This window comes from Procambarus clarkii, chromosome 30, assembly GCF_040958095.1.
Source record: "Procambarus clarkii isolate CNS0578487 chromosome 30, FALCON_Pclarkii_2.0, whole genome shotgun sequence".
NCBI lineage: Eukaryota > Metazoa > Arthropoda > Malacostraca > Decapoda > Cambaridae > Procambarus > Procambarus clarkii.
The window spans coordinates 8,332,833-8,357,832 of record NC_091179.1 but is presented as its reverse complement, the minus strand read 5'-3'; the positions used below and the strand labels follow the sequence as shown (position 1 = coordinate 8,357,832).

Sequence of the window (25,000 nt, the reverse complement as noted above, 5' to 3'; positions counted from 1 at the left end):
CCACACTGTGAAGCTTCAGCTCCACACTGTGAAGCTTCAGCTCCACACTATGAAGCTTCAGCTCCACACTGTGAAGCTTCGGCTCCACACTGTGAAGCTTCGGCTCCACACTGTGAAGCTTCGGCTCCACACTGTGAAGCTTCGGCTCCACACTGTGAAGCTTCGGCTCCACACTGTGAAGCTTCAGCTCCACACTGTGAAGCTTCAGCTCCACACTGTGAAGCTTCAGCTCCACACTGTGAAGCTTCAGCTCCACACTGTGAAGCTTCAGCTCCACACTGTGAAGCTTCAGCTCCACACTGTGAAGCTTCAGCTCCACACTGTGAAGCTTCAGCTCCACACTGTGAAGCTTCAGCTCCACACTGTGAAGCTTCAGCTCCACACTGTGAAGCTTCAGCTCCACACTGTGAAGCTTCAGCTCCACACTGTGAAGCTTCAGCTCCACACTGTGAGAATAGCTTTAGCTACCTCATCCCTTTGTGTGTGTTTTACATCAATAAACTTATTTTCACACTGTTCTGTCATCGGCCACTTCCCGCTCCCACTTCACCTGTACAATCGGTTGATTAACTTAGTGCTTTCCCCGCATTATTACCTTACCTCTTGGGCTGGTCGGTACAGCAGTGACGGCCTCGCTTCTTGCATGTCTGCGTTCAATCCCCGATGACCGAGTGCATCATTCCTCCAATCCTAACCCCCCTATTCTGACCGCGTATTCTTACTATAGTCATAGTAACTTAACGCTTTCTTTTACTGTTTATCTTGCATTTATTGGGTAATGTTGTGGGCTATTATGGTGTTGGAGGTGACTGTGGCGTGTGCCGCTGTGCCCGTCTCCCTGCCAGACACAATATTGACCTACTGCCTACGCTCCTCTTGTTCCATCTCTGCAGGTATGCAACCTAAGCGCTGACGCCTCGTCTTCCCTCGCGTTAGTCACCAGCTCCAACATACATTAGCGTCAGATATAAGAAATTCTGTAGTTACCTTTGTTCTTAAATGTCATTTTTGATAAGCTTCAATTGCAGTGTTTTCAAGTTCTTAATTACGGTAGTGTCGAAATATGTTGAGAGAACATGGGAACCGGTCGGCTGAGCGGACAGCACGCTGGACTTGTGATCCTGTGGTCCCGGGTTCGATCCCGGGCGCTGGCGAGAAACAATGGGCCTAGTTTCTTTCACCCAATGCCCCTGTTACCTAGCAGTAAAATAGGTACCTGGGTGTTAGTCAGCTGTCACGGGCTGCTTCCTGGGGGTGGAGGCCTGGTCGAGGACCGGGCCGCGGGGACACTAAAGCCCCGAAATCATCTCAAGATAACCGCAATTATTTTCGGGAATTATTAAAGAAAGGAGTGGGTGGGCGTGGATCAATGCCGTCATAGCCAGGACCAGCAGTGGCAGGCGACTCCTGCGGCCGCATCACCTGACGGATGTCTTTAATCTCCGGAGTGTTGTGTCGGACCTTCTTGGTGGGCGTCTCGCCGGCACCAGCCCAACCCGTCCTCTTAAAAATAACGTCGCTTTTCGCTCGTGTGCGCTATGGCCAAAATTGGCCGTATTTTTAAATGAAATCGGCTCACAATACTGTCCCGTTTTATGTTTGAGTCCTCTGGCTTACTCGGAAAAGTTAGGAGAGGAAACTTTCAATTAACATTTTCCATGACGTTTTGAAACTTGTGGATAATTTTCTTTTTCTGCTCCTTAGTGTTCAGGTCTTAGGAGGTAGGGGCAGGTCGGGGTGCACTCAACTCTTCGTATTATTGTTTTTAGATTCAGCAACTCGGTACAAGCAGTTCCAAGTAGCACGGGGCTATACCTCTTCGTGCTTGCAGGCTCGAATATTAATTCCTGTGTCCTCCTCGCCCTTTGTATCTTTGCAACCCACGAGGATCTCCACAGTACGAGTTCCTCAAATTGTCGAATCTTTCAATCTTAGGAGCTTCTCCTCCAGGAGTCAGGCCACCATCCGCGACATGAATACATGATACTGACCACCTGCTGTCATGCAGTCAGCTGATGTGTCCTCTGGAGCCACCTCGTGTCATAACTGTCATACCCATAACTGGTCACTGGTTGGTGTTCACTGGTGAGTGTGTGTGTGAGAGTACAGGTGAGTTCATTCACCTGTACTCTTATTGTAGTGTTCTAAATGTGCTCATAGGGTCGAGTGCTTGACCAGGTGGAGGGGAGGGGGTGGGGGTTTGTCTAATGCAGCTACTCCTGATCCTTCTGTGTGGTGTCGTAGCTGCCCTCAAAAAGTTGCATTACCGTGTACTGTCTTCCCTCTCTGGTTCCTTCCCGTTTAGACATTACAGGTATGTAAACCCATAGTGTGTAAAAAGGACCTCCTCTCCTAGGTTAAAAGGTTCTTGCTAATGTACCTGCGGCCCATTGACCAAACCACACACTAGAAAGTGAAGGGACGACTGTGTATTAAAGTGGTGGTGCCAAAAGCACAATTAGAGAACACAGTGAAGAACATCAGGGAGATGGGGGAGGGGGCACTCTTTGACACTTCAATCTCCTGCCAACCATGGTGCTAAGTGCAATATTGGCCGTAAATTCAATAGTGGTCATAAGTCTAGAGTGGCTCACCAGTATTTCTTAGTGATTCTGAAGATGGCAGATTTAGGTGGTGGGATGTAGGGGTGGGTGGAGATAGGATGACCCGGGCGCGGCCTAGGTCAAAAAATACTAACCTGATAGTAGGGACGATGACGGACCTGAAAGAGAAGGAAAGAACTGAATGAGCGAGATTGACTGTGGTTTTAGATTCGGAACCGAGAACGAGATTTTCGGAATGATTCGGAACGAGATTTTAGATTAGATTTAGACCCGGAACAAAAAAGTTCCAAGTAGCACGGGCTGTGGTGAGCCCGTAGTGACTGGCACAGGAGCGGGGCTGTGACTGTGTCCGAGGTTGACTGGTATCATTGGTGTTAGGCCTTTTCTGCCATAATTGTTATCCTTTTTTGCGCTACCGCTCACAGGATGAGTATGGGGGTGCAGAGGCTCTCCTCCGGCGGCAACAATCACAATTGATGAGAGAGATTGTAGATAACCTAGTGTTTGTGTCGGGGTTCCCGCGCTGATTGTGTGGTCAGGAGGAGGATAAGGTACAGGAAGCCCGGGTTTGACTGACAATGATGGAATTATGCAGCCTAACCTCGCGAATATTGCATTGCATTTCGATGTCAAAATCCCAAACGCCTAAATATAAGAGGTACTATAAATCATAGCGGCTCTCAAACATTCACAGTTTTTTATGTGTAGGTTCGAGTGTTTTAATGCGCCATCTTTCTGTCCGTTGTGGTAACTGGAGAGGCTGCAGCCTGGGAAGACTTAACAGCTTCACAAACCAGGCAGCCACCAAGGAAGGCTGACTCCTGGCAAGGCTGGCTCCTGGCAAGGCTGGCTCCTGGCAAGGCTGGCTCCTGGCAAGGCTGGCTCCTGGCAAGGCTGGCTCCTGGCAAGGTTGGCTCCTGGCAAGGCTGGCTCCTGGCAAGGCTGGCTCCTGGCAAGGCTGGCTCCTGGCAAGGCTGGCTCCTGGCAAGGCTGGCTCCTGGCAAGGCTGCGGAAATAGAAGAACTTTTGCAAATCATCAACAAGACGTTGCTTTCATAACAAACATATCCCTTCCCCCCCACCCCCGTACCCTACCATAGCGATATTTTCACTACCAGGAGGCCTGGTCGACGACCGGGCCGCGGGGACGCTAAGGCCCGGAAGCACCTCAAGATAACCATACACAGCTCCCCCACCAACCCCCAGACACCCATACATACCTCCCCCCACCAACCCCCAGACACCCATACACACCTCCCCCCACCAACCCTCAGACACCACATTAACCACCTCAACCAACCGCTGCTCATCCATCTCCTTTAACCCTTTTATCACTATTTATGTTTCCCCTTCCTCCTCCCCCCTCCCCTCTTGGCGCTTCGGGGGTGTAGTGTTTTTATTTAGCTTTTATAAAGGTTTTCTATAGGTTTTAATACTAGCACCTCCAACCTTACAACTTCTTAGTCAACTTCACATATCCCCCCCACCGCCACCACCAAACTCCACCACTACCACCAAACTTCACCAAACACCACTGGTTTACTGAAAATCTGGTTTTGTGTAAATTAAATTCTGGGGGAATACACAAATACCTTTTGAAGTTCATACTTCACATGTCAAAGAGTAATACACCGTTGTCCGTAACCAAACGTAACGAAACTGAACTTTAACCGTTACGTAACCCTAACCTAATCATGGACAGGGAGTAGTTAATATAGCCTTAATTACGTAATGGTTTTTTTAAGCTATTATTTCCAAAGGGGTCTTCTCTCCTGAAGACAGGTGACTTTTATAGCATTTATAGGTACTGTTATATACGTTCAGGGCGTGCCTATATCATCTCTATATGTCATACACTGGTTCCATTGCTTGACTTAGGCTCGGGGAGTAGGAGGAACAACTCTGGGAACCCTCTACAGGTATGCTCCAGGCATGAACTCGACCACTGGAAACACAGGACCTGTGATCATAGATTATTATATAATTCCCCGTGAAGCGTGTACTGTGTTATTACGTGTTTGTATTACAATTACTTATTTTCTTTAGAGAAAATAATTTTTTTTCAGTTCGAAGGTTATCAGAGAATTGTTGTATATTTTACGAGTAAGACGGGAGTAAGTTCCTTGAGGGTGATGGGGGGGGGGGTGCTGAGAGGGGTGGAGTGTGGGGGGGGGGTGCTGAGAGAGGGGGGGAGTGTAGGAGTGCTGAGAGAGGGGGGGAGTGTGGGGGGGGGGGGAGTGCTGAGTGAGGGGGGACGGGGAGTGTAGTAGTGGAAGACTGAGGGCTCGTGTCCTCGGGTCATCAGTATGTGTGGTGTCCTACGCTCACTAATTATGTAATCACACAAACCTGTCTGGCCGTCAGCTTGAGTGTGTGAGGTGTAAACCCTTAATGGTGTCAACTGTCAGCTTGGGAGTGTGGTGGTGGTGTTAAGGTCGCATAATGGCAATTTTCAGACCGTCTTGTTGCCGGGGCGCTGTGTTAATCATCTGAAGACATAATCTCGTCTTGAGTTCTGCTCGGTACTCACTTCCCCCTTCAGAGCAGGAAAGATTGCTGAAATAGAGGGAGTACAGCGAACATATACGGCACGCATAGACGAAATTAAGCACCTCAATTATTGGGATCGTCTCAAAGCTCTCCAAATGTACTCTCTAGAAAGGAGACGAGAGAGATACCAAATAATATACACGTGGAAGATATTGGAGGGCCAGGTCCCAAATCTACACAGTAAAATAACAACGTACTTTAGTGAACGATATTGAAGAAAATGCAGAATAGAACCAGTGAAGAGCAGGGGTGCCATAGGCACAATCAGAGAACACTGTATAAACATCAGAGGTCCGCGGTTGTTCAACATCCTCCCAGCGAGTATAAGAAATATTGCCGAAAGAACCGAGGACATCTTCAAGAGAAAACTAGATAGTTTCCTCCAAGGAGTGCCGGACCAACCAGGCTGTGGTGGATATGTGGGCCTGCGGGCCACTCCAAGCAACAACCAGTTGGACCAAGCTCTCACAGGTCAAGCCTGGCCTCGGGCCGGGCTTGGGGAGTAAGTAGAACAACTCCCAGATCCCTATCAAGCAGGTACATGAAATCTGCGAGAAGCAATATTTGAACTTATTGATGTAACAAATTACAGAGGTCGTGTTAGTTATGCAGAGGTCTTTGTTAGTTATCTGGAGGTCTTTGAAAAGGTTGGATTGCAGCATTGTGATAACTAAGGGAAGATGTAAAGTATTTAGGGAAGGGAGCTACTGGGAATGGGGCGAGCAACTAAGTGATAGGGGCGGGCACCTGAGGGATGGGGGCAGAGCAACTAAATGAGGGGAGGGGGCGGGCACCTGAGTGATGGGGGCAGAGCAACTAAATGAGGGGAGGGGGCGGGCAATTAAGTGATATGTAGTTTATTGATAAGTGAATTCAAGGTTTGTATACGTGAGGTATGAAGGGCGTGCGGCGAGACAGGCCGAGAGGAGACGGACGGACAGACAGGGAGGCAGACAGGCAGACAGACAGAGAGGCAGACAGGCAGACGGGCAGGGAACAGGCAGGCAGGGAGCAGGCAGACAGGCAGGGAGGGGGAGGAGACAGAAAGCTTACAGGGTGAAGGTGTGCTCCTCATTAGCATAACGCCATGGGCAGTGCAAGGCCAAGGTGTTGAGTGGTGCCGTCCCATTGGCTCCACGCCGGTGCCGGGACCCGTCAAGGTGTGCAGCTTGGTGGCGGGGTGGTGGCCACCACTCCTCCAGCTGTGGGCGCCTTGGAAATGTCTACCATTCACGCCTGGAGCAGAGGCTCTGGACTCCACACCTGGAGCAGAGGCTCTGCACTCTACGGCTGGAGCAGAGGCTCTGGACTCCACACCTGGAGCAGAGGCTCTGCACTCTACGGCTGGAGCAGAGGCTCTGGACTCCACACCTGGAGCAGAGGCTCTGGACTCCACACCTGGAGCAGAGGCTCTGCACTCTACGGCTGGAGCAGAGGCTCTGGACTCCACACCTGGAGCAGAGGCTCTGCACTCTACGGCTGGAGCAGAGGCTCTGGACTCCACACCTGGGGCAGAGGCTCTGCACTCTACGGCTGGAGCAGAGGCTCTGGACTCCACACCTGGAGCAGAGGCTCTGGACTCCACACCTGGAGCAGAGGCTCTGGACTCCACACCTGGAGCAGAGGCTCTGCACTCTACGGCTGGAGCAGAGGCTCTGGACTCCACACCTGGAGCAGAGGCTCTGGACTCCACACCTGGAGCAGAGGCTCTGGACTCTACACCGTGAAAAAAGGGGGGTTTCAGTGTAGTGGTGACGCCAGACTCTGGAGTTGGTGGTAGGGACTCGGGCCGCTGGTGAGGGCTTGGGGGCGACAATGCTCCTCCAAGGAGGCCCTCCTCCAAGGAGGCCCAGGTTCGGAAAACATCAATATCAGGTGCTTGAAATCGTACTTAACCCCATCAATTTTAATGGCGTGGTCGCTTCTGCTGCACTGCGACACATAGAGAGAGGACGGGATGCGATTTTCGAATGGTGAAACGAAATGACTCTGTTAGGCTCATGTTGTCTTCTCGCTAAGACTAGTCAGTCGATGTGTAAACATGAGGGTCAGTGTGTGGAGTGGTGAGCGCCAGAAATATCATCGCCAAGCCACGCGGAAAGTAGCAGGAAACTTGCTACTAGAAAGTAGCAGGAACCCCCTGCCTTGAAGGGCTTGTGTTGCCCCCACACACGCCCACGTTTTCTATATGTCAGTCTAGCAAAGTGTAGCTTATGATAATGATATAATTATTACAGACTCTCCAAGACAAGAGAGGTGGTTAGGGCGGCAAGCTGAACTGAACGGGGGGAAAGAATGGAGCCCAACCACTTGGACGGTCGGGGATTGAACGCCGACCTGCATGAAGCAAGACCGTCGCTCTACCGTCCAGCCCAAAGTGGTTGGACTATAGGGTGGACGGGGTTGCACTGGCAACTCAAATATTCACAATATGTTTGACAGTACGGTTTAATACTAAGTGAAAATAAGTACAATTCCTGACTGCTATGAATAGTACATAATTGCACTTATTTGTGCTGTTACATTTACCGCCCCATTTTTGGAGGACGGGCTGTATAATAAGTGCTGTGGCGGGGGGGTGCGGCGCCCCCCCACCCCACCCCCAACGCTCCCAGGATAAATGCAACTCAGGGCGGCGAAGATAGCGAGAATCCTGCATGTGATATCACACCATGACCTAATGTGATTTCTGATTGGTTATACCGCACGCGTATTTAAAAGGTGGAGGCGCGAAGAAGGGAATTTCATTTTTATTATTATTATTTATATTTTTAATTTATATTTATATTTTTTTATATTTATATTTTTATAAAATTTATATTTTTTATTTATATTTTTATAAAATTTATATTTTTATTAAATTTATATTATTATTACTATCTTATTTTTGGACCTATACCTTTTCGCTTTCACCTGGAGAGCTGGATGATTGTGTAGTGTTAATCACGTTGTTACAGATTCAGCTACTCTGAACAAGTTCCAAGTAGCACGGGCTATGGTGAGCCCGTAACTTACCTGGCACAGGAGCGGGGCAAGTAGCACGGGCTATGGTGAGCCCGTAGTGGACTTACCTGGCACAGGAGCGGGGCAAGTAGCACGGGCTATGGTGAGCCCGTAACTTACCTGGCACAGGAGCGGGGCAAGTAGCACGGGCTATGGTGAGCCCGTAGTGGACTTACCTGGCACAGGAGCGGGGCAAGTAGCACGGGCTATGGTGAGCCCGTAGTGGACTTACCTGGCACAGGAGCGGGGCAAGTAGCACGGGCTATGGTGAGCCCGTAGTGGACTTACCTGGCACAGGAGCGGGGCAAGTAGCACGGGCTATGGTGAGCCCGTAGTGACCTTACCGGGCACAGGATGTTAACCACGCGAGGCTTGGATAATGTACTGGTTTAGGTGCATTATCCGTGATATATTTGGCGTCATACCAGTGGGCACAAGTCATGGAGGTGAATAGATAGTCTGGGAGGGTGTTAGCGTGGGGGGGGGGGGGGGGCGTGAGGTGTTGTGGGTGCCCACATTAGGGCTGAGGAGGTAGGAAAGGGTGTAGAGTGAGGGGGAAGGGGTCACGCTGCCTCATATGTTCACCTCACACACTTCATACTAACCTTTCTTCCCCCCCCTCGACCCCTCTACCCCTTACCCACCACCCCTAACCCCCCGAACCCCCACCCCCCACTCCCTCCTCCTCTTCCCCAACGCCATTAATTTTTAATAAAGGTCACTCTCTGCCTTTGCCTTTTTTGGATCAAGTTGCTGCTTTGCATTTAATCGATTTCTGATCCAGATGGCGGGCATCTGGTGTGTTCAACTATTTGGCTTGGTTTGTGGTAATCCAGTGTGGCTGGCATGCCTGAATTTACCTGAGGGGGGCATCTCCCTAGTAGCCTCGAGGGAGATGGTAAGTCGGCGGCTTCTCAAAGGTACCTTGCTTTCACTGCGGTAACTGCTGACAATACTATTGAAATACTTGCATAGCAGTGTACTCACCTAGTTATACTCACCTAGTTGTGCTTGCGGGGGTTGAGCTCTGGCTCTTTGGTCCCGCCTCTCAACGGTCAAACAACAGGTGTACAGGTTCCTGAGCCTACTGGGCTCTATCATATCTACACTTGAAACTGTGTATGGAGTCAGCCTCCACCACATCACTTCCTAATGCATTCCATTTGTCAACCACTCTGACACTAAAAAAGTTCTTTCTAATATCTGTGAACAAACAGCCTCCTGGTGCTTCCGAGCTCATTAACTGTTTAATAATTGGAAACAATGCCTCCAAAGATTGAAAAAAGATGTACAGGTTCGTAAGTGTTTACGTAACTTCTTCGTGAATCTAGCCCCAGGAGGCCTGGGTGAGGACCGGGCCGCGGGGACACTAAAGCTCCGAAATCATCTCAAGATAACCTGCGGGCCGCTACAAGTAACAGCCTGGTGGACCAAGCTCTCACAAGACAAGCCTGGCCTTGGGCCGGGCTTGGGGAGTAGAAGAACTCCCAGAACCCCAATCAAGCAAGGGGTTAAGTAATTATGAGGAGAAACAGCCCAGCACATGAGAACACGGATCTGGGGTAGGACCGGTGGGCAGGCTGTCAAACCGTTGGGGCTCGAACGCCGTCTTGCAATAAACAAGGCTGTCGTTGTGCCGACTAGTCCAAGTGAATGGGTATTTCTGGTGTCGATGAGAGTGATGGCACAGTGTGATGCGTGGGTTGCTTAGCAGCGTGTCGGAGGCTAGTGAACCCTCCGTGTGGGTGGGCGAGGAACTCACTGCTGCTCTTTACTGTACTTGCCCAGTCAATCCCACTCTCCACATACTACAATCATAGCGCTCTCTCTCTTTCCCTCCCCCTCCCTCCCTCCCCCTCCCTCCCCCCCTCCCTCTCCCCCACCCTCTCCCCCACCCTCTCCCCCACCCTCTCCCCCTCTCTCCCCCTCTCTCCCTCCCCTCCCCTCTCCCTCCCCTCCCCTCACCCCTCCCCTCTCCCTCCCCTCTCTCTCCCCTCTCCCCTCCCCAGATATATAATGTAGTCTACCCTGAGACAATAAATTAATTACTTGGTACAAATTGAGTCACTCAGACTCGAGTCCAGGTACTCCGTCCAAATGTGAAATATTGCTTGCTTGTGTGTGTGTGTGTGTGTGTGTGTGTGTGTGTGTGTGTGTGTGTGTGTGTGTGTGTGTGTGTGTGTGTGTGTGTGTGTGTGTGTGTACTCACCAAGTTGTGTTTGCGGGGGTTGAGCTCTGGCTCTTTGGTCCCGCCTCTCAACCGTCAATCAACAGGTGTACAGATTCCTGAGCCTATCGGGCTCTATTATATCTACACTTGAAACTGTGTATGGAGTCAGCCTCCACCACATCACTTCCTAATGCATTCCATTTGTTAACCACTCTGACACTAAAAAAGTTCTTTCTAATATCTCTGTGGCTCATTTGGGCACTCAGTTTCCACCTGTGTCCCCTTGTGCGTGTTCCCCTTGTGTTAAATAGACTGTCTTTACCCTATCAATTCCCTTCAGAATCTTGAATGTGGTGATCATGTCCCCCCTAACTCTTCTGTCTTCCAGCGAAGTGAGGTTTAATTCCCGTAGTCTCTCCTCGTAGTTCATACCTCTCAGCTCGGGTACTAGTCTGGTGGCAAACCTTTGAACCTTTTCCAGTTTAGTCTTATCCTTGACTAGATATGGACTCCATGCTGGGCTGCATACTCCAGTATTGGCCTGACATATGTGGTATACAAAGTTCTGAATGATTCTTTACACAAGTTTCTGAATGCCGTTCGTATGTTGGCCAGCCTGGCATATGCCGCTGATGTTATCCGCTTGATATGTGCTGCAGGAGACAGGTCTGGCGTGATATCAACCCCCAAGTCTTTTTCCTTCTCTGACTCCTGAAGAATTTCCTCTCGCAGATGATACCTTGTATCTGGCCTCCTGCTCCCTACACCTATCTTCATTACATTACATTTGGTTGGGTTAAACTCAACCATTTGTTCGACCATTCATTCAGCTTGTCTAGGTCTTCTTGAAGCCTCAAACAGTCCTCTTCTGTTTTAATCCTTCTCATAATTTTAGCATCGTCCGCAAACATTGAGAGAAATGAATCGATACCCTCCGGGAGATCTTTTACATATATTCTATACATAGAGAAGGAAAAAGACTTGGGGGTTGATATCACGCCAGACCTGTCTCCTGCAGCACATATCAAGCGGATAACATCAGCGGCATATGCCAGGCTGGCCAACATACGAACGGCATTCAGAAACTTGTGTAAAGAATCATTCAGAACTTTGTATGTGTTCTTTGTGTGTGTGTGTGTGTGTGTGTGTGTGTGTGTGTGTGTGTGTGTACTCACCTAGTTGTGTTTGCGGGGGTTGAGCTCTGGCTCTTTGGTCCCGCCTCTCAACCGTCAATCAACAGGTGTACAGATTCCTGAGCCTATCGGGCTCTGTCATATCTACACTTGAAACTGTGTATGGAGTGAGCCTCCACCACATCACCCCCTAATGCATTCCATTTGTCAACCACTCTGACACTAAAAAAGTTCTTTCTAATATCTCTGTGGCTCATTTGGGCACTCAGTTTCCACCTGTGTCCCCTTGTGCGTGTTCCCCTTGTGTTAAATAGACTGTCTTTATCTACCCTATCAATCCCCTTCAGAATCTTGAATGTGGTGATCATGTCCCCCCTAACTCTTCTGTCTTCCAGCGAAGTGAGGTTTAATTCCCGTAGTCTCTCCTCGTAGCTCATACCTCTCAGCTCGGGTACTAGTCTGGTGGCAAACCTTAGAACCTTTTCCAGTTTAGTCTTATCCTTGACTAGATATGGACTCCATGCTGGGGCTGCATACTCCAGGATTGGCCTGACATATGTGGTATACAAAGTTCTGAATGATTCTTTACACAAGTTTCTGAATGCCGTTCGTATGTTGGCCAGCCTGGCATATGCCGCTGATGTTATCCGCTTGATATGTGCTGCAGGAGACAGGTCTGGCGTGATATCAACCCCCAAGTCTTTTTCCTTCTCTGACTCCTGAAGAATTTCCTCTCCCAGATGATACCTTGTATCTGGCCTCCTGCTCCCTACACCTATCTTCATTACATTACATTTGGTTGGGTTAAACTCTAACAACCATTTGTTCGACCATTCCTTCAGCTTGTCTAGGTCTTCTTGAAGCCTCAAACAGTCCTCTTCTGTTTTAATCCTTCTCATAATTTTAGCATCGTCCGCAAACATTGAGAGAAATGAATCGATACCCTCCGGGAGATCATTTACATATATCAGAAACAAGATAGGACCGAGTACAGAGCCCTGTGGGACTCCACTGGTGACTTCACGCCAATCGGAGGTCTCACCCCTCACCGTAACTCTCTGCTTCCTATTGCTTAGATACTCCCTTATCCACTGGAGCACCTTACCAGCTACACCTGCCTGTCTCTCCAGCTTATGTACCAGCCTCTTATGCGGTACTGTGTCAAAGGCTTTCCGACAATCCAAGAAAATGCAGTCCGCCCAGCCCTCTCTTTCTTGCTTAATCTGTGTCACCTGATCGTAGAATTCTATCAAGCCTGTAAGGCAAGATTTACCCTCCCTGAATCCATGTTGGCGATTTGTCACGAAGTCCCTTCTCTCCAGATGTGTTACCAGGTTTTTTCTCACGATCTTCTCCATCACCTTGCATGGTATACAAGTCAAGGACACTGGCCTGTAGTTCAGTGCCTCTTGTCTGTCGCCCTTTTTGTATATTGGGACCACATTCGCCGTCTTCCATATTTCTGGTAGGTCTCCCGTCTCTAGTGATTTACTATACACTATGGAGAGTGGCAAGCAAAGTGCCTCTGCACACTCTTTCAGTACCCATGGTGAGATCCCATCTGGACCAACCGCCTTTCTAACATCCAGATCCAGCAGGTGTCTCTTGACCACCTCTCTCGTAATTTTGAACTCCTCCAAGGCCGCCTGGTTTACCTCCCTTTCTCCTAGCACAGTGACCTCACCCTGTTCTATTGTGAAGACCTCCTGGAACCTCTTGTTGAGTTCCTCACACACCTCTCTGTCATTCTCTGTATACCTGTCCTCGCCTGTTCTAAGTTTCAATACCTGTTCTTTCACTGTTGTTTTCCTTCTGATGTGACTGTGGAGTAGCTTTGGTTCGGTCTTGGCTTTGTTTGCTATATCATTTTCAAAATTTTTCTCTGCTTCTCTTCTCACCCTGACGTACTCATTCCTGGTTCTCTGGTATCTCTCCCTACTTTCTGGTGTTCTGTTATTCCGGAAGTTCCTCCACGCCTTTTTGTTCAGTTTCTTCGCTTCCATACATGCCCTATTATACCATGGATTCTTTTGTTGCTTCTCGGATTTTTCCCTTTGGGCCGGGATGAACCTGTTTACTGCCTCCTGACACTTTTGGGTAACATAGTCCATCATACCCTGTACAGACTTGTCTCTGAGGTCTGTGTCCCAAGGTATTTCACTTAGGAAACTTCTCATCTGTTCATAATTCCCCTTTCGGTATGCCAGCCTTTTGATTCCTAGTTCTTTTTGGGGGGAGATAAGTCCTAGCTCTACCAGGTACTCAAAGTTCAATACACTGTGGTCACTCATTCCCAAGGGCGCTTCCATCTTAACTTCCCTTATATCCCATTCATTTAGGGTAAATATCAAATCAAGCATTGCTGGTTCATCTTCTCCTCTCATTCTTGTTGGCTCTTTGGTATGCTGGCTTAGAAAGTTTCTTGTTGCCACGTCCAGCAGCTTAGCTCTCCATGTTTCTGGTCCTCCATGCGGGTCTCTGTTCTTCCAATCTATCTTCCCATGGTTGAAGTCTCCCATAATTAGTAGTCCAGATCCATTCCTGCTAGCAACAGAAGCTGCTCTTTCTATTATGTTAATGGTGGCCATGTTGTTTCTATCATATTCCTGTCTAGGTCTTCTGTCATTTGGTGGTGGATTATATATGACTGCGACTATAATTTTTTTCCCTCCATTTGTTACAGTACCTGCTATGTAGTCACTGAAACCTTCACAGCCCTGAATATCCATCTCCTCAAAATCCCAGCCTTTTCTTACCAGCAGAGCTACACCACCCCCACCTCTTCCTTCCCTCTCTTTCCGCATAACATAATAGTCCTGTGGAAACACTGCATTTGTTATTGTTTTCGTGATCTTTGTTTCTGTGAGGGCTATTATGTCTGGGTTTTCCTCTAGTACCAGTTCTCCAAGCTCATTTGCTTTATTTGTAATTCCATCTATGTTAGTGTACATCGCTTTGAGGCTCACTTTCTTCTGTCCCTTCTCAAATCGCCTCCTTGGTGAGTGTTCTGCTGGTGGGGGAGGCTGTTCCATGGGTGTGAGGACCTGTGAGGTGGGTAACAGGATCTCAGAGGATACTGGAATGAGGGGCGGGGGATCCAGTGAAGGGGGAGGGACAGGGAGGGTATGGGGTGAAAGGAGAGGGAGGACGGGAAGGAAAGGGGGGGAGGGAGGACTCGGGAGGAGGGGAGGGGTAGAAGGGTGGGGATTGGGTGTGGGGGGAGGGAGATTTGGCTGAACTTTTGAGTGGGGGCAGGGAGGGTTTGGGGTAGGGGGGTTTTCTATGCAGAGGAGGGAGGCGGGGTTGTCCTCCCTTCTGGTGTTACTGGGTAGCTGGTTGTGGGTTCCCCCCTCGCCTCTGGGGGTGTTGTGTTGGGAGCTGTGACTTCCTGGTTTTCCCCTCTCGCCCTGCGCCTCTTCCTTGCTTCTGCCGCCACGGCTCTCTCCTCCCTTGTCATGTCTCGCTGGAGGAATACATTTTTTAATTTTCCCACGTTTTTCAGCGAGCTCTTCCTTGATAGGATCCTCTCCTTTGTGTTCTCGTTTGTGTGTGTGTGTGTGTGTGTGTGTGTGTGTGTGTGTGTGTGTGTGTGTGTGTGTGTGTGTGTGTGTGTGTGTGTGTGTGTGTGTGAAGTAATTGTAACCGTGAACACCGGGGGGGGTCACAAATGACCCTAAATGTGTAAATGTGTGTTCAGACGGTCATTACACTTGTCACAACGTGATCACCACCAAAGAACACCATAAAGTAGCTGTCACAACTGCAAGAAAAGTGACAGGTTGGATAACAAGAACCTTCCATCAAGGGATGCCATACCAATGATACTTTTCCAGACACTGGTGCTCTCTAAGGTGGGATATTATTACTGCACACAAACAGCCCCATTCATATCCGGGGAATTTGCTTTACCTGGAGAGCGTGCAAAAAGATCCTTTACTGCTAGAATCCACTCTATGAAACATCAACATTATTGGGATCAATTAAAAGATTTAAATCTATATTCTCTAGAACATAGGCGAGAGAGATACATCATTTACACGCGGAAAATATTGGAGTACCTGGATCCGAATCTGCACCTGGAAATAACATCACATGAAACCAGAAGGCATGGCAGGATGTGCAGAATACCCCCCATTGAAAACTAGAGGAGCAATAGGTACCCTGAGAGAGAACTCTATCAACATCAGAGGCCCAAGACTTTTTTAACCCTTACCCGCTACACATAAAGGGGCATAACTGGCCGGCCTCTCACACGATGTCAAGGAATTACCAGGCTGATTTGACAGCGTGTTTAACCCGAGTGTATAGGGTTAAATATGGTACATTGGGCGTTAAATATGGTACATTGGGCGTTAAATATGGTACATTGGGCGTTTGGCACGTTAGTCACAAGACATAATGCAATTGATAATATTTTACCTTACCAGTGATACATTTGATCACACAAAGTGTAAACCTGTATTTGCATGATTCCTTGCTTTTCTTGTTCAATTGCTTGCCCTTGCCTTCCTTGTTCGTTTGCTTCCTTTTCTTGCTGGCTCAGCGGTGCCAATGATCAATTTTTATCACAAACAATGTACGACCATTTTCGTCATATTGCAGACTTCTTTGCTTTTCTGACTCGCTTGGTGGCTTTCGTGCCCTGGTTTCGTGGCTTCCCTTGCGGACCCGGAGGCGCAGGGTGCGAACATGGTCCGTGTTGGTGGTGGGGTCCTGGCCGACGCCTCTGACTGCACTTAACGACTCACAAAGAGATAAGTGGAGAACAATTTTGTCTGCTGCTGATCAGACACCTTCAGGAGCGAGCGAGCGACAGTAATAGGTGGCCCAAGCCAGGGCCACCTTTGGGGGGGGAGTGTCGGTAGTGGAGACGAATGTCTTGTGCGGCCAAGATGGTGGAGGTGCACCGAACAGAGGAACACAAATCTTAAAGGAGATAGTGAGGGTGTGTGGAATAAGAAGAGAGGCACTGTGTGTGTATATACTAGAGGATAAAGAGTGTATGTTGTGTATAAGAGAGGAAAGAAAGCAGGTAGTGTATGAGAAGAGATAGTGTGTGTGATGTGTATAAAATGAGCTGAAAGTTACGAGGGGATATAGATGTACAGACGGCGAGTTTGGGTAGGCGGCGGCCTTATATGGCTCACGTAATGTTGGTTAAGCGGCCGCTGGCGGGGTTAGTGCTTGGATGGGGGGCACGCCCAGGCGAGAGGGGTGAGGAATTAACTGGTGTAGGCGTGAGGTAATTGATAGTTGCTTAGATGTTTTTGGGTGGTAGTGGAAGGTACGTGTAGCGGGTAATGGATGGGGGGGAAGTCTTTTTGGGGCAAAACATGGGTGATTTTTGAAAGATGTGCGGCCCACTGATGGCTAGGTAAGGGGCGGTGAACGCGCCAAAAATGTGTGCCCAAATCACGATTTTTTTTTAAATGGCTGCCCTAGAGCTTGTGAGTAGAACAATTAGTCTTGGTTGAGGGTCCTTATCTTTGGTCCAGTTTGGTGATGAGTGGAGTTATGGGGGTGAGAGTTCCCAGAGTAGGCACTGTGGCGAATATGGCCCCCCTCCCCCCCCCCCGACGTCAGTGCTACTCTATAAGCAAACCCAACCCAATCTTCCCTTTCCTTTCCTAACTTACCCTATCCTATCCTATCCAATTCCTTTCCTACCCTTCCCTACCCTACCCTAACCAAAAGGTGGTGAGATGAAAAATTGTGTTTACAGATGGTGAGCACAAGGTGTGTGACGTCACTATGACGTCAAAATGCATGTGTTCCGGTACAGGTTTTAGACCCTTGTGAGCTGCCATGGACGATATACACTAAGACATCCTCGAGGCCTTGAGGGCCAGGACGGAGGACAAGGGTGCCTGGGAGACTTGTGTACACTCTTTCGAGTTCAAGTATGTTTATTGAAATAAAGAAATACTTCTCAAGGGGATAGAGTAGATTAGGCTATTTCTACCCCCCCCCCCTCCGTCCTTGTGTACACCCTGTAGGGAGGCAGAGGTGATCTGGGAGTAACTCAAGTTGCGTTTAATAACAATTCAGTGTCTGTCTTTATTATGCACCCCATACCCATCCCGTGGGCGGTGGTGTAAAGGATTACAGAGGCACATAATCGGTTCAGGAACTGAACCCTCTAGTTCGTTTAGCTAAGCAAATAACAAACTTTTGACGCTAGTTACAAAATTATTAATGTTATATATACATGTGCACATACTTATACATACATGTACATATATATATATATATATATATATATATATATATATATATATATATATATATATATATATATATATATATATATATATTATATATATATATATATATTATATATATATATATATATATATATATATATATATATATATATATATATATATATATATATATATATATATATAATATACGCGAACAAGCCTGAATGGTCCCCAGGACTATATGCGACTGAAAACTCAGTCGCATATATAAACTATGTGTCGCTTCTGGGGTGTGAGTTTTCAGTCATATATATATACGTATACATATATACATACACATCCATATATACATACACATCCATATATACATACACATCCATATATATATACACATCCATACTTAATCACCCACACAAATACACACATCAATAAACTTTTGTGTCACAAGTGATCAACAGTACACGTGAGCAGCGAATATGTACAGTACCTCTATTGTGTGTCTCAAGTACTTACCTAGTTGTGCTTGCGGGGGTTGAGCTCTGGCTCTTTGGTCAAGGGTGTGGTGGTGGTGTTATAGAATCAGCTACTCTGAACAAGTTCCAAGTAGCACGGGCTATGGTGAGCCCGGAGTGGACTTGCCTGCAAGTGTGTGGTGGGACCGGTTGTTTACACCTTGTGGTGGTTCCGGAAGCCCCCCCCCCCCCTTCTCTCTGCCCCTGGTTTCCGATCAGGCCTCCTGGGGCCAGATTCACGAAGCAGTTACGCAAGCACTTACGAACGTGTACATCTTTCCTCAATCTTTGACGGCTTTGGTTACATTTATTAAACAGTTTACAAGCATGAAAACTTCACAAATCAACTGTTGTTATTGTTATAAACAGCCTCCTGGTGCTTCGGAGCTCATTAACTGTTTAATAATTGTAAACAAAACCGCCAAAGATTGAGAAAAGATGTACAGGTTCGTAAGTGCTTGCGTTACTGCTTCGTGAATCTGGCCCCTGATTGACTAAGCATTGTGTCTACTGCTCGCAGTGAATGAGACTACTGCATCCCTGCTTGATACCTGTTGATGGGGTTCTGGGAGTTCTTCTACTCCCCAAGCCCGGCCCGAGGCCAGGCTCGACTTGTGAGAGCTTGGTCCACCAGGCTGTTGCTTGGAGCGGCCCGCAGGCCCACTTAATTTTTACCCGGCTAGAAAAATGTAGTCACCCCCCCCCCTCTCTCTATCCCTCCCGTTACGACTGCCGTTGGCTAGTCATATATCTAGAGCAAGGTTGCCTGGTTCCTTATTAAGACCACTCAATAGCTCGGTTCATAGAGCTTGGGGCCTCACACACACGAGTGGGGGTTCACGGTTCGAGTCTCCTAGAACCCAGGCGAAAAGGAATGCCAGGTTAGGTGATCACTGGAATCGTGCTTCGATTGGGCTACAATGTTTTATCTTGGGTGAGTGCTGGTGTCCTAGTTAGTTCGTCTAGTATCTTGCAGGTACCTGATAGCGTCTTGTAGGTACCTGATAGCGTCTTATAGGTACCTGATAGCGTTTTATAGGTACCTGATAGCTCCTCCTCCCGTATAGGTAGCATGGAGGTGGCAGTGTGTGTATAGCTGACAGTGTGTATATATATTCCAGCCTACGGTCTGTAAATATCATTCCTTTCTTTCCCCGTCCTTCTTTCTTCCTTCTTTCTTCCTTCTTCCTTCTCTCCTTCCTTTTGGTGTAATGGCGGCGGAAGGGGGGGGGGGGGGGGTTATCACGATATTTCTCACTGTGTGGAAAATGAGTATTTCATAGTCTTCATTCTCAGTGATGAAGTGTGGTGGCCCGGCTGGTGTAGGTTCCCTGCGACTCATTTCACAATCTTCTTATCTTGAGATGATTTCGGGGCTTTAGTGTCCTCGCGGTCCTGTCCTCGACCAGGCCTCCACCCCCCCAGGAAGCAGCCCGTGACAGCTGACTAACACCCAGGTACCTATTTTACTGCTAGGTAACAGGGGGATTCAGGGTGAAAGAAACTCTGCCCATTTGTTTCTGCCTCGTGCAGGAATCGAACCCGCGCCACAGAATTACGAGTCCTGCGCGCTATCCACCAGGCTACGAGGCCCCTCACATATTACCACAAGGTAATATATATATATATATATATATATATATATATATATATATATATATATATATATATATATATATATATATATATATATATATATATATCATAATAGCTGATATATTAGGTTGGTTATTTTCCTTAAATTGATCTTATAAATCAGGAGGCATTCTTGACAGGTGTGTGCCCTCTAACGGGCCAGGTTGACAGGTGTGCCCTCTAACGGGCCAGGTTGACAGGTGTATGCCCTCTAACGGGCCAGGTTGACAGGTGTGTGTCCTCTAACGGGCCAGGTTGACAGGTGTGTGCCCTCTAACGGGCCAGGTTGACAGGTGTGTGCCCTCTAACGGGCCAGGTTGACAGGTGTGTGCCCTCTAACGGGCCAGGTTGACAGGTGTGTGCCCTCTAACGGGCCAGGTTGACAGGTGTGTCCTCTAACGGGCCAGGTTGACAGGTGTGTCCTCTAACGGGCCAGGTTGACAGGTGTGTGCCCTCTAACGGGCCAGGTTGACAGGTGTGTGCCCTCTAACGGGCCAGGTTGACAGGTGTGTGCCCTCTAACGGGCCAGGTTGACAGGTGTGTGCCCTCTAACGGGCCAGGTTGACAGGTGTGTGTCCTCTAACGGGCCAGGTTGACAGGTGTGTGCCCTCTAACGGGCCAGGTTGACAGGTGTGTACCCTCTAACGGGCCTGGTTGACAGGTGTGTGCCCTCTAACGGGCCAGGTTGACAGGTGTGTGCCCTCTAACGGGCCAGGTGGACAGGTGTGCCTTTAATGAGACAGGTACGAGGTCACGGAGAGACTGCCACGACTGTTTATATATATTTATACATATATATTTTATAGTACCACGTCATAGTGTACTGTTACCCACGGTGTGGATGAGGCCCACTTCTGGAGGGAGGGTAGGTAGGTAGGTGTTGGTTCTACATGATGTAGGTGTTGACGGGGGCAGGATGGGTTGACAGGGGGAGGGGGTAGGATGGGTTGACAGGGGCAGGATGGGTTGACGAGGGGCAGGATGGGTTGACAGGGGGGGAGGGCAGATGGGTTGACAGGGGCGGCAGGATGGGTTGACAGGGGGGCAGGATGGGTTGACGGGGGGGCAGGATGGGTTGACGGGGGCAGGATGGGTTGACAGGGGGCAGGATGGGTTGACGAGGGGCAGGATGGGTTGACGAGGGGCAGGATGGGTTGACGGGGGGGGCAGGATGGGTATAGGGGAAGGGGGGAGCAAGAGGACAAGGGTTGACTAAAGGCCTGACTGGTGTATTTGCGGGACTCTGACCATTATCATGGCTGCCAAGGCCGCTGACATCACCACCTCAACACTTATATAGTGTTTTCCTTCCTCGTCTCTCACCCCCTTCAGTCCTCTCTTCCTCTCTCTCCCTTCAGTCCTCTCTTCCTCTCTCCCCCTTCAGTCCTCTCTCCCCCCTTCAGTCCTCTCTTCCTCTCTCCCCCCTTCAGTCCTCTCTTCCTCTCTCCCCCCTTCAGTCCTCTCTTCCTCTCTCCCCCCTTCAGTCCTCTCTTCCTCTCTACCCCCTTCAGTCCTCTCTTCCTCTCTCCCCCCTTCAGTCCTCTCTTCCTCTCTCCCCCCTTCAGTCCTCTCTTCCTCTCTCCCCCCTTCAGTCCTCTCTTCCTCTCTCCCCCCTTCAGTCCTCTCTTCCTCTCTTCCCCCTTCAGTCCTCTCTTCCTCTCTCCCCCCTTCAGTCCTCTCTTCCTCTCTCCCCCCTTCAGTCCTCTCTTCCTCTCTTCCCCCTTCAGTCCTCTCTTCCCCCTTCAGTCCTCTCTTCCCCCTTCAGTCCTCTCTCCCCCTCTCCTCCCCCTCTCCTCTTCCCCCACCTCCCCTCACTAGTATTATAGCACTACTACTACTACCACCAACACTACAGAGGAAGATCTTCATTTTGTTTCTCGTGTCGGTCTGGCCGCCAGCTGGAGCCACCACGCTGGCCTCCTCAAGTGTTGTTGTTGTTATAGATTCAGCTACTCGGAACAAGTTCCAAGTAGCACGGGCTATGGTGAGCCCGTAACTTACCTGGCACAGGACCACGATCTTCAAGTGGTCATATACTCGTTTCATACTGGATATTCTTGCCGGTCCCGCCATGTTTGATTTGTCCTGTACCGGATATATGTGCTCCGGACTATTTCCTCCCAATACCTCCCTCGAACGACCTTCCAACTCCCCTATTGGGTAGTTGGGAGATAGTTGTAAAGTAGTTGGGTAGTTGAGTGTGGCCTGTGAAGTTCCTTCTCTGGCTGCTTGGTATCTGCTTGATCTGCTTGATGGGGTTCTGGGAGGTCTTCTACTCCCCAAGCCCGGCCCGAGGCCAGACTCGACTTGTGAGAGTTTGGTCCACTAAGCTGTTGCTTGGAGCGGCCCGCAGGCCCACATACCCACCACAGCCCGGCTGATCCGGAACTTCTCTTAGAAAACAGTCCAGTTTTCTCTTGAAGATGTCCACGGTTGTTCCGGCAATATTTCTTATAGTCGCTGGGAGGACGTTGAACAACCGCGGACCTCCGATGTCGTTGACCTCTGATGTTGGACCTCTGATGTCGTTGACCTCTGATGTGACCTCTCCTGAAGGACAGGAGACAGACTAAGTGTGGTCTTCAGCCTCTAGGGATGAGCACAGTGGTCCAGCTAAGACACACTCCAATCCCCATCGGGTTGTTACGTCATGGTGGCGGTGGTGAGCCAGGCATCTCAACCTAACCGATTGATTGATGAAGATTAAGCCGCCTTACAAGAGGTGGCACGGGCATGAATAGCCCGTAGGTACTGTAGATGTTTGGAGTGAATGTTGGTCTTTGGTCGTGTAGCATCTTGAAGTGTGCCTGGTCTAACATCTTGAAGTGTGCCTGGTCTAACATCTTGAAGTGTCTTAGATGGATATATACCTTCGTTAGTGGCGTTCATGTCATAGTGACATCAAATTATTTAGCATCAAAATAGATAAATTAATCAAAACAAAGCATATTTATCTCCATATATACTTTATCATATATACTCGCCACGTGCTTGATATACTCGCCACGTGCTTGATATACTCGCCACGTGCTTGATATACTCGCCACGTGCTTGATATACTCGCCACGTGCTTGATATACTCGCCACGTGCTTGATATACTCGCCACGTGCTTGATATACTCGCCACGTGCTTGATATACTCGCCACGTGCTTGATATACTCGCCACGTGCTTGATATACTCGCCACGTGCTTGATATACTCGCCACGTGCTTGATATACTCGCCACGTGCTTGATATACTCGCCACGTGCTTGATATACTCGCCACGTGCTTGATATACTCGCCACGTGCTTGATATACTCGCCACGTGCTTGATATACTCGCCACGTGCTTGATATACTCGCCACGTGCTTGATATACTCTACGTCGTCTATATACACACCAATTAGTTGATTATACCTCGTATATCACATAATAAAGGCTTTGATATATATACGACTACTGCTGATAATCTGATCTGGTGATTTAATATACTCGCCTCATACATAATTTAATTAACCTGTGCTTGTTATACTCGCCCCCGTACTTGAAGTGCTTAAAGCATCAGATATGCTTGTACTGCTTGATCCACGCTCTTCGAGTGCATCCATGCTGTTGGGGGGGGGGAATAGTCACTTCCCCACACCAGTAAAGACAGAGTTCCGGCGGGGTAGAAATAGCCTAAGCTACTCTATCCCTTTGAGATGTATTTATTGCTTATCTCAATAAACATACTTGAACTTGAGTTCCGGCGTATGCATATTGTTGAGTGTGCTCGCGGTGTGGGTCAGGTTTGGAGGTGTGGGTCAGGTTTGGAGGTGTGTGGCGGTGGTGTGACTGCCAGAAAGGGGTGAGCAGTATTACCGGAAGGGGACAGGTGTGTGGTTGGGAGGGGGCAGGGGACAGGTGTGTGGTTGGGAGGGGGCAGGTGCAGGTGTGGGGTTGGGAGAAGGCAGGGGACAGGTGTGTGGTTGGGAAGGGGAAGGAGACGGGTGTGTGGTTGGGAGGAGGCAGGGGACAGGTGTGTGGTTGGGAGGGGGCAGGGGACAGGTGTGTGGTTGGGAGGGGGAAGGAGACGGGTGTGTGGTTGGGAGGGGGGGAAGGAGACAGGTGTGTGGTTGGGAGGGGGCAGGGGACAGGTGTGTGGTTGGGAGGGGGCAGGGGACAGGTGTGTGGTTGGGAGGGGGCAGGGGACAGGTGTGTGGTTGGGAGGGGGCAGGGGACAGGTGTGTGGTTGGGAGGGGGAAGGAGACAGGTGTATGGTTGGGAGGGGGAAGGAGACAGGTGTGTGGTTGGGAGGGGGCAGGGGACAGGTGTGTGGTTGGGAGGGGGCAGGGGACAGGTGTGTGGTTGGGAGGGGGCAGGGGACAGGTGTGTGGTTGGGAGGGGGCAGGGGACAGGTGTGTGGTTGGGAGGGGGCAGGGGACAGGTGTGTGGTTGGGAGGGGGCAGGGGACAGGTGTGTGGTTGGGAGGGGGGGAAAGTGACAGGTGTGTGGTTGGGAGGGGGCAGGAGACAGGTGTGGGGTTGGGAGAAGGCAGGGGACAGGTGTGTGGTTGGGAGGGGGCAGGGGACAGGTGTGTGGTTGGGAGGGGGCAGGAGACAGGTGTGTGGTTGGGAGGGGGCAGGGGACAGGTGTGTGGTTGGGAGGGGGCAGGAAACAGGTGTGTGGTTGGGAGGGGGCAGGTGTGTGGTTGGGAGGGGGCAGGGGACAGGTGTGTGGTTGGGAGGGGGCAGGTGTGTGGTTGGGAGGGATCAGGAGACAGGTGTGTGGTTGGGAGGGGGCAGGTGTGTGGTTGGGAGGGGGCAGGAGACAGGTGTGTGGTTGGGAGGGGGGGAAGGAGACAGGTGTGTGGCTGGGAGGGGGGGAAGGAGACAGGTGTGTGGCTGGGAGGGGGGGAAGGAGACAGGTGTGTGGCTGGGAGGGGGGGAAGGAGACAGGTGTGTGGTTGGGAGGGGGGGAAGGAGACAGGTGTGTGGTTGGGAGGGGGGAGGGGGCAGGGGACAGGTGTGTGGTTGGGAGGGGGGGAAAGTGACAGGTGTGTGGTTGGGAGGGGGGGAAAGGCGACAGGTGTGTGGTGGGGAGGGGGCAGGGGACAGGTGTGTGGTTGGGAGGGGGGGAAAGTGACAGGTGTGTGGTTGGGAGGGGGGGGGAAGGCGACAGGTGTGTGGTTAATAGGGCAATAGTGCGGTGGGATTGAGTGCACGGTGGTGTGGTTCGGGAGGAATTAATATTTAGGGTGATAGTATTG

The 25,000-nt window shown here is 49.7% G+C and overlaps 3 protein-coding genes across 6 annotated transcripts in view; 2 read left to right on the top strand and 1 right to left on the bottom strand.

The window, feature by feature from the left end:
* The window catches only part of LOC138369885 (UPF0134 protein MPN_137-like), a 1,160-nt gene extending 515 nt beyond the window's left edge, over nt 1-645 (bottom strand). Inside the window, exons 1-2 of the mRNA XM_069333631.1 lie at nt 596-645; nt 1-446 (exon numbers count right to left, since the gene is read on the bottom strand). The exon at nt 1-446 is cut by the window's left edge and continues 84 nt beyond it. Coding sequence (XP_069189732.1) covers nt 1-446; nt 596-645 — 496 coding nt within the window. The remainder of the gene's footprint in view (nt 447-595) is intronic.
* LOC138370072 (AF4/FMR2 family member lilli-like) overlaps nt 1-25,000 on the top strand; it is a 307,388-nt gene that overhangs the window by 186,418 nt on the left and 95,970 nt on the right. The gene's annotated exons all lie outside the window — the stretch shown is intronic.
* Nucleotides 794-6,841, top strand: LOC123765592 (uncharacterized). Its single transcript, XM_069333630.1, has 2 exons — nt 794-893; nt 6,210-6,841. Exons 1-2 carry the CDS (start codon nt 794-796, stop codon nt 6,839-6,841), a joined length of 732 nt encoding a protein of 243 aa, XP_069189731.1.

What these genes read in the sequence shown, in the direction of transcription:
- LOC123765592 (XM_069333630.1), top strand. Translation starts at nt 794, where the DNA reads ATGGTGTTGGAGGTGACTGTGGCGTGTGCCGCTGTGCCCGTCTCCCTG. An exon ending in CTCTTGTTCCATCTCTGCAG is followed by an intron (nt 894 to 6,209) that starts GTATGCAACCTA and finishes CGCCATGGGCAG; the next exon opens with TGCAAGGCCAAGGTGTTGAG.